The sequence below is a fragment of the Aptenodytes forsteri genome, unplaced genomic scaffold, assembly GCF_000699145.1.
Source record: "Aptenodytes forsteri isolate BGI_AS27 unplaced genomic scaffold, ASM69914v1 Scaffold248, whole genome shotgun sequence".
Lineage (NCBI taxonomy): Eukaryota > Metazoa > Chordata > Aves > Sphenisciformes > Spheniscidae > Aptenodytes > Aptenodytes forsteri.
The window spans coordinates 249960-260033 of NW_008795935.1; the positions used below are offsets into that span (position 1 = coordinate 249960).

At 37.8% G+C, this 10074-nt stretch overlaps 1 protein-coding gene across 1 annotated transcript in view; it reads left to right on the plus strand.

Annotated features, from left to right (window-relative positions):
- The window catches only part of CDKAL1 (CDK5 regulatory subunit associated protein 1 like 1), a 396152-nt gene that overhangs the window by 227205 nt on the left and 158873 nt on the right, over window positions 1–10074 (plus strand). The window contains 1 exon segment of the mRNA XM_009285096.1: window positions 3047–3213. Within this exon segment, the coding sequence (XP_009283371.1) occupies window positions 3047–3213 (167 nt within the window).

Genomic DNA, 10074 nt, shown 5'->3' on the forward strand with positions numbered 1-10074 from the left:
ATGTACATATCTTGTAAAAGTGACAACTGTAGGATTTCTTGTCTTCTTTATGACGAGGATTTAGACTACCCCACAAAAATGAAGTTAAAACCCATGTCAGATAATCTGCAATGAGCATTCTTTATATTGAGATGTTGGAGAAGGAATAGGCTCAGAACCTCCTTCATTTACTTGGAACCTTTTCTTCTTCCATCATTTTTCATTCTCAGTCATCTCCAATTACAGCAGAGCAGGGATCAGAAGCCAGCCGTTGAGGTTACTCTTTTGTGCTGGTAGTGATGGCAGAGTGAGAAATAAACTACGAGCTGTGACCAAAGGCAGACTTGTAATTACTTGACTATAATGATAATTGGCATTAATACTGTAACAAATGCTCTGAGTTCGCACATCCAAACTCTGCAGTTTGGATCAATTCTCTTGTTTATAAAATCAGCTTACTTTTATTAGCACCAAAATTACCCAGTAACAGAACGGTGAATGATCTAGTGAGGCTCACTGCAAAAGAAAGGAAACAAATACTGTACCTGATTAAACAGTGGATTCAAATAGGTTCCTACATAGGGATGGAGTTTGGAGGGGAAGGGGGTTGAGTGAAAATAGGAAGTGTTGGTTCACTTTAATACTGTTTGGGAGGTCTGTTGTTTTCTCCTCTGACCCAGTGTAAGTTTAGGAGTCTAAACTCAGGATGCAAAGGGCTAGAATAAACAGCCTAACAACAGTTGACATCAAACCTCTATCACACACAGTTGTGTACAAAGTTGATTTACCTGCTTGTAAACACTTAGCACTCATACCAGCTTTCAGTATTCGAAGATCCATTTTGTCTGCCTGAAACTGGGACGTGAACTTTCTCCTAAAATACAGGTGTCTGTCCCCATCCCCCCCCATATTAAGACTACATCCTTGGTGCTCTCAGCATGAATTATTCCCATTGCTTGTTGTTCAACACCCTGATTGGAGAGCAGATGAGACAGTTATTCCTGTTGTTGCTGATTTACTATTACAGCTGCATCCTCTTCATGTGATTTAATTTGAAGTTTCAGCCCACCAGGGGGCTAATGGTCCCCACCTATGCAGCTTTAAAAGCTCACTGTTGTTTTCCACAGGAATGTTATTTCCATTCCTAGCCAGTGATTTATTTTTTTTTCCTCAATGTTCATCTGGTAACTGTGAGGCAGTATTCCATTAGCCATTTTCATGAAAAAAAAACAAAAAAACAAACCCCAAACCCATGCAACTATTTAGATTGAAAGCTTAAAAATGAGAATTACTCTGTTTCAGTAGAAACTCAGCAAGTAAATTACTGTTTTGCAGTGTTCTAATGGCTATTGGAGACTGATATAAAAAAACCCAACAGGACATTAGCCGTCATTTAGATCCTTTGTTTCTCTTATTTTTAAAATGTAACACATGTAATTCACTTCTATTTTCCATATCTTAGGAAAATGTAGGGCAGGCGGCAAACCCTAGAGTATGTTTCATAGTGTGGTACTACCTGTGGCGACATGAATTCCAAAAACATTAGCAACTGCAGTGGAATCCAAGGTGTGATTGTATACTGCTAGCAAATTCTGCATACCTGATCAGGCATGGGGGAACTCAGTTTGAGTGTGACTACAAAGTTGTGACTGCAAGCTGGATAACCAAAGAGCAGTACTTCGGGAATACTTTCAACCAGGCTTCTTACAAGAACAGAATTATACGTCTCTCTCGCTAAGTTATTCTTGAAGCAAAACTTAAGAAGTGATGAGTTTCTTGGTTTACCTTTAATTTTTAAGTATTCTTAGTTCTAAATAATAAATGACCTTGAAAACCTTTCTGAACAAACAGAATTAACTTCAATGCTCAGTATAGCCTGCTGTCTGCCTTTATTGTTATAGTGTGAGTTTGAGTGGCAGTCTTGAGGTTACATTTTTGTAGAATTCCTGGTTTTCTATATTTATTACTTTTTATGTGATTAAAGTCTGTGTACGTGTTTGTTTTCCTCATCTTAAGTATATACTTGTAATATAAATATTTGCATTTTGTGATACATTCTCTGCTGGTCCCAAGAGTGCTTTGATGAATTATGCACCTTCTAGTGTTTGGATGTTTTCTTTACTGATCCATCATCGGTATTAGAAATCTAGCTCTTCACTGAGTTAATAGTATCTTATCTCACTGGGGATCACAGGACTCTTCCTCCCAGCCACCCTGTTTTTGATGGCTTATTTCTTGCTTTGGGGTGGTGAGGAGGGGGAGATGGGTTGCATTGCAAAAAGGATGGAAGCTGGGCAGACTGATAGAAGTGGCTGCGTGAAACCTCATTGCTTTCAACTATTATTAAAGGGTGGTGCAATCTTCCCCTTCTTTGAGCAGGAGGATATTATTACCAAATATCAGTGTTCAAGGTCACTACTCTTTACAATACAAATCAAATATACTACTTCCTAAGGTCCTGATTGATGGAAAATAAAGTGTTAGCTGCCAGGAAGCAGGTTTTCCAACACTATCACTCAGTCATGCAGTGGTGACTAACCTTTTCAATACAACCTTGATATTGCATTGCTAATTGTATCATTTAAAGAATACAAGTTTTTAATAGTTATTCCACTGCACTTTAGAGCTATTTTTGCTTATTGGAAGCTTACCAGTTAATAAGTTAACTACTAGTAACAACCATTAATGCAAACTCTTTGCTTGGGTAATGTCGCTTGCAGTATTTAATGAATTAGGCTCAAAAAAAAATAGAGCAGAGTACTAGACTTGACTGACTTGCTGTAGAGGCAGTACAGAATTAGTCATTGACTATGAATGTTAATCACTCCACAGCAATGATAATTTACAGCATTGTTGTAGCACTTTTGTGCTCATAAAATGAACTTAATAACCCACTGCTACCCATGGGATAAGCCTTCCTCCTCCTTCCCTCCCCCTTGCAATTGAATACCCAGTCTGGCTGCATAATAGCCTTGTGAAATACTGCATTAAAAAGAGTGAGCAGCTGTATGATAAAATAAACAGCTCTAAAACAGATTTGTTAATTATCTCTTTCTTTTATCCACAGAGGGTGTTTGTGAGATATGGCTGACCAGTGAAGACACAGGGGCTTATGGCAGAGACATTGGCACAGACCTCCCTACGCTTCTGTGGAAGCTGGTTGAAGCTATTCCTGAGGGAGCTATGCTGAGGCTTGGCATGACAAACCCTCCCTATATTTTAGAGCATCTGGAGGTAAGGAAGAAAAGAGAATCATTTATATGCCGGCATAGACGTTCATTGAGCGAGTCAGCATGGAACCTTGTGTATAGTGAGTTTCATTTTAAGCAGTAGCTTAAAAAAATTATGGACTTCAAGTAAATTTATAGAATTAGACTAATAGTGTTAAGCCATTTGCCTGACACAGCAAGTTATTGAGATAATAAGATATTCAAATCATTTTGGAATGATAATATTACTGAGGTCTCTGACCTGTGGAGCTTTATTATAGCGATGTTGCATTTGTGTGTATGTCTAGTGTTTTCAAGAACTAAAGGAAATGTCATTAGCAGGCAATGGACTATGGGATTGAATTTGTCTTCCTGCTACACCCCAGATGAATATTTCCAGAAATACTATATGCTGGTCTCACTCAACGACTTATTCATTATCCTATGTCAAATGCTATTCTGAGAGTGTGTAGAACTTCCATAATAAGAAATGGAAATTCTAAGTGTATATCTGTGTTTAAAAAAAATGTAAAAAAGTAGATCAATGAGATTAGAAGCAACAGAGTGTACAACAATGTGAATTTGAAAGAATAACGTGTGTATGCAGAGCAGGAAGTGAGAGTTTTGTCTCAAAGATCGCTTGGTTTGGTTGGATTCTGTCACCAAATGAATGTATTGAAATTCATAGGAACTGTTTATAGAAAGAACCTAACTTTAAAGAGGAGGGAAAAGCAGGGAAGGATATAGCTTAAGGTAAATTTTGTAAACGTGTGCATCGGCAATATCCAGATAAACAGCTGGTGTCCATGCTGCTTTCCCAAAGATATTATAGAATTAATAGTTGCACTTAGGTTTTCTTAAGATGTCAAGGACAGTATTTTCTCACCAGAGTGCCATAACTGCACCTTTCCCTATTGAAGTGCATGGGCTAGAGGAATCTCATCTTGATAGGAATAAGCAGTTTTTCACTTTACCATCTAAAGAATACAAGCTGCAGGAAACTGGAATAAATTTTCTAGGCTGTTATTTTATTCTTTGGCTTAACATACGCTTCACTAAGATAGAGTCTTAACAACACACTGAACAGAAATCTTTAGAAAGTGGTTTAGTTGTCTTTCTTAGAGCTTTGCAGTCTGTCTCGAACTCTCATATCTGTCACAAGTTTTTCCTCTTTTTTTATTTTAACATTTTTCAGCATCTTGCACGAAAGCAAATCAAGCTTTTAGCAATTTTCACAGTTAGTGTTTTTGCTTTCATTTTTAACTCACATTATTAAAAGTGTTTTGGCATAGACTGCCGCTTTTGTCACTGCTGCTCATCTTATGAGTACTCTCAGAAGCCTTTTTTTTTTTTTTTTTTTTAAATAGTTGCTGGAAATAACAAACTGCTCTGCCCAGCTAAGGGGCACTGTAGTAGTCTTAATTTGATACAGTCTGAGCAAGGTGGAAAGTATATTGCTTTCCTTCAATCAGTAGCCATCTTAGTGAGTGTGAGCATGTCACAAATCTGTGAGTGGTTTTGATTTATGATCTCTAATGTTCCTGTTTCTAAATTTTCTAGAAAGTGTTGTAGGTAGGACTCTCTTTGACGTGACTCATATTCAGGAAAAGTAATCTCTTTAAAAATGGATCTCTAAGTGTGATGGCAGAGCGAGAGGAATTCATGAAAGCCTATTGAAAATGTGTATCTTGAACGTTGCTGTGCAGAACATGTGTTATGTGTACACCAGCCTTTTTGTACAATAGCAACATCTGCTGTTGCTTGTCCTCTTCAGTGTTTCATACAATTTCCAGTTTATATGATTTTTTTCAGGATTATTTAATCACATTTCTGTGTTTCATGTATGACCAAGAATTTCTGAGCTTGTAATTTGGTGAAATAATTTTGATGATTTGTCAAACTAAATTTGTAAAAAATTTTTTTACCTTCTGCATTTTTGTCTAGTCCCCTCTTCCAAGCTTACCAGACTTCTATCTGAAAGATCACTAGGGAATGTTGGCAGTCTCCTGTATACATTTCCACCAGACAAAATAAACTTTTAATGGGGAATGTGCTTTTAACTTTCTGGTTGAGGAAACGGTAAAACTATGATTTGTTTAAAAAACAAAATAAATGAAATGAGAAGTTGATTAACCTTCATGTCAGTTGATTAGGATAAAATCCAGATGTAGTTCTGTTATCTCCTAAGAAAGGTATGAAGCTGTATTATTGGTTGCAAACATCTTTCATTAATTGTTTTAAAAGTTGCTGCATTTTATTAATTTATTTTGTTAGAAGTCATGTTGCTAACTAGGGTGATGTTTGGATTTCTGTGAAAAAAAATATACATGGGAAAATGTGTGTCACTTTTTATATCCAGTGAAAAGGAAAAAGTTGTTCCAATTGTGTATCTTTTTTAAAAATCAGAAATTTTCAGCAATTGCATACAACTGTACATATGGAACTGCTAGGCAAGGTTTTGTTTCCCTTTAGTAATGAACACGTCTGATAAGTGACATAGAGCAACAGCAGTCATGTAAAAGCATAAATTAGTTTTAAGATCTGGACAGAGCTTCCCTAGAGAATCAGCCTAAAAGCAACATGTACATGTACATTTTTTTAAATACTGATTTGTAGTATTGCATGAACTCCTCTATCATTAGAACTGGTTTTGTACTTAAATATGAGTTTTTAAAACATTTCACAAATATCTGTTTTTCTTCAAATAGCCATGTATTTTAATCTCTTGTCATTCAAAGCATCAAGTCACTGGCTTGATTGTGTGCTTAGAATTTGCAGGTTTCTTTTACTCTTTGCTGGAGTTTCTGTACCTTTCAACTGTCAGAATGGGAGGAGATTGGAAATAAAAAGAACAGGGATGTGCAGATTAATACCGTGAGTTGTAGATGGCGCAGCTGCAGTAGCAGCAAGAATTCCTAAGACCACAGTGACAATGCTAATGTCCTCAATGAATGAGGAAAAAGTTGCACCTATGGATACTGAATAAAGGACTAAAAATTTAAAAATGTATCACTTTATATACAATTGAAGCCTAAGTTGCACGTACTGTTCTAGCAGTGTGTAGAGTCATCCACCTAGGGGAGGTATCTTGAGTGTTAGGTTGTGCTCCCTTTGCCCCACACCTCAGTCCTTTGAAATATGCCCAGCTTATATTGTTTGTGTTGCTCAGATGGATCTTTTAAGATGTAGCTAGACGTGAGGTACTTCAGTTACATATTAATTAGTGTCTTGATAGTTCTCAGGAAAATAGATTGTATCCACTGACTAAAATAACATGACTTTTTCATACTGCATTTATTTTCTGTATATAGGTGGAATAGCTTCCTCCCTCATTAAAAGATACTTAGCCCACTTTTTGATAAGCTGCTTGATAAACTGCTTATAGATTGAAATTTATTTGCAAGTGCCAAAAAGTGATTACAGGTTCTTACTTTTTTCCTCAAAAATTTTTTTTCATAAACATACTCTGAGATATTGTCTGCTTAGAAAGTGTACAGTGGATGGGATTATGGCCAGAGATCTGTTTAAGCTGTCAGCAGCGTTTCCTTTGTACTGTGCTGTGAGGTCTGTGGCTGGGCTTTGGCCCTGTGAGTCTTCTGACTCATTAATATAGTGCCCACACTCACAGGTTCCCTGGAAGTAAAAATGGAGGAACAGAAAATGCCACTCATCTCGGGAGTGTTTCATCTGCCTTTGTATCTGGGAATCAGTCTTTTAGTATCCACTAAGAATTGCCAGCCAACAGCTCTGCTGTTCCACTGATGCTGGCACAAGGGGAGGATGACAAGAAGGAGGAGGAGAGCTTCCCTTGGGTCAGGAGTGGCGGGACTAGAGCAGAGGAAGGGGCAAAGGAAAGCTGCGGGTGCTCGTAACTGGCCTTGAGGCTCTCATGCTGGAAGGCTTGGTAGATTTTGGGGCCTGGGCCAGCGGTCATTCAAACTCAGGTTTATTATAGGTAGGGGGTCAGTTTAAGTTTTCACATGATCTTAAATACTGAGCATAGCCAGTGCCTTCAGATACTAGTCAGGTAAATGCCGTTCTGTCCTTAAAGATGTGTGTCATTTCATGGGAGGCCATTAAGCTCATGAAAATCATCATTATACTTGTGTGGTGCAGTCTGACAATTTAGTACTTTGGTTTTTATTCAGTAAATATGGTGGTAATAGTGCCTTATGTACTTACAGATAATGTAGCATGAACAGTTCTGTGATGAGAAGCAACCATATGTTTTCAAATGATAAATTCCGCATTCAGTTGGGCCTTCTGGTTCATAAAGAAAGAATTATTTGGAACCATGCAGTGTTTTATAGTCATGCAAAATATTAAACACTTTTTGATATGCTGCATACTGAGCCTAGGTCATTAGAAAAAGAACCTTTGTCACAATTTTTCCGGGTAAAATCTAAAATACTAAATTTTTTATCTGCTGTTTTCTTCAGCTGCAGATGATGTCTGCGCTTACATTAGTGAGTAGTATGAAGCAATAAGAGCAGATCAGGAAATCGCAGAATTTGATAATGAAGCCACTATGTCTACATTATCTGCATTTTGGAGTCTTTACTTCAAAATAAATCTAATCCCCTTAACTAAACTTTCCCACTACCCGTGGTCCAAAGCTGTTTCAAAGGCAGATCATTGGTTTGAATCCCTCTGTTCCCACCAAGGATTTGGAGCACATTTGCTGTGAACCTGGAGTATGGACACTGCTCTGATTTCCTTGGAAGTGAATTTAGTTTGCCCACCCCAAAGTCACCCTGCAGACTGAACAAACCCACGGCTGGGAAGGAAGCATGGGAAATTGCACTTTACAATTTCACTGCTGCTTTCAACCAGCATATTAATGTGAACACAGCCAATGCTAGTCTGACGGAGTTCTCCTGCGTAAGGTTTGTTGGTATGACAGAGAGGGTTATTTGGTGTGTTTAAGGAAACTGAAGGACATGAGACCCCCAGCATTGTTTCTCTTAATCATGGTACTAAGACTGAGAAAGAAGTTGGAGTTTGCAGTTTAGCTGCAGAAGACATCCTCAGTTTTCCTCTCAGAGAAAATCTGGCCAAGCAAGGGAGATAGTATTGCGTTTTCCAAAGTGCACGCTCAGTGTCTTAGCAGTCTGTTTGAACATATACGTCATGAAGCATATAGCTTGCTTATTTGAAGTTTGGTCTCAAACTGAGATTTTGAGATACGTGCCCTTGTCCAGTATCTGTCCTCTCTTAATATGTTGATGCCACGTGGCATTGAGGAAAACTTGGGATTTTATGTACATGGCAGAAAATTTTACTAAACAGACATGAACTTTGGTCAGGGAAAAATGTTTTAGCTAAGAATTTTTTTTATTTTATAAAATGTTAAAGATGAAGGAGAAGGTTAGTATTAGGATCCATTTTATAGTCCTAGCAAAACCTGCAGCGAATGCACATGTGTACAGTTACCTTGTGTACTCTTAGCTGTATGTATTTGCACAGAGCTACTGTTCGAATTACACAGACTGCCAGATATAGCAAAGATGTTATCGTCTTATAGTGTCAACATGTACCAAAAGTGACATACATCCTGCTTTAGGAGTAACCTCCAGGCATTTATTCTACAATCATATTATGTAGTTATTGGCTAGTGCTTTAGTGAGACAGTGGTTTACATCTACTTGCAGTGACTGATGGAGAGGGAGGGTTGGGAAAAATCCATTAAAACAGTAGTAGTAGACAAACGGTTAGTCCGAAAAGTAAAAAATGAGGCCAAATGTATAGCAGGTTGAAATGAATTAATGTTAGCGGCATAGCGTTAGAGACTAATTTTTGCCTTGAATATACTTCACTTTTCCTTTGGTTTTTAACTTCATTTTCTTGTTCAGTATCTGGGGCTCTGTCCAAATCGAAAGCGAACACAGATCATCCAGACTGTAAAAGGGCAGGGGCTCGCAAGTCAGTCTTAGCTTACCTCCCTTGCAGATTTAACGCTAACTGTACTTCCAGAGTTGTCTGGGATTTTAGTACAGCACTTTCTGTGAGTGATGGGACGCTTCCAAATCTGTATGAAGGAGGCAGTTCACACCTGCCATTCCCGTAAGTGCTTAATTTCACATGATGAGATGAGTAGTCGTCTTTGTCACCTGTCAAAATGAGTCTGTCTCAAACCATACCATATGCCACGGCTTTATCTCCGTTATTAATTCAGGACATTTGAGTGATACATCAACCATTGAGATGGAGTCTGCATGGCGGCAGTGTCTCTAAATGCATAAGGTGTGCCAAGTGTACCACGAGTCGCAATAGTATTACTTTGCTCTTTTGCTTTGATTTTTCATGTCAGCTGGGTGTTTATGTTTCTTAACCTCATTGAAGCTGATACCCTACAGATGGCTTCCTCAAATGTGCCCTGACACAGCACATAGATAGTATTACAGTAAAATTACTAATTCACTTTTCTTTTTTCCATATTGTTCTTTTTTCCTCTGAGTCCACCAAACGTGTTTGAGCGTTGTGCATAAGCTCAAGTTTTGAATAAGCTAGAGTGTAAGCTGATTTGAAATGCGTTTAAAAAGGAATAATATGCACACGTTCTTCAACGACAAATAAAAGGGCAGCATGATTTCAGGAATTAAAAGGCCTGTAGGGCATGTATTTGCTTTGTTTCTAGTAATATTTTTGTCATTTTCATAGACTGCTGCATTTGAAAGCACCAATTAAAATCTGTTGATTTGACCAGAAAAAATGGGATACATTTAAATAAATGAATAGTTAAGCCCCTGAACTTTTATTACTGTGAATTTTGTGGTGTTTTGTAGTCGGTGGACCATGCAACTTTCCCTTGCTGTAATTACATAGTTGTCTCTATGCAAACTGTGTTTGTCTTGCTAGCACTAAAATTGAAAGAAATCTCAGACAC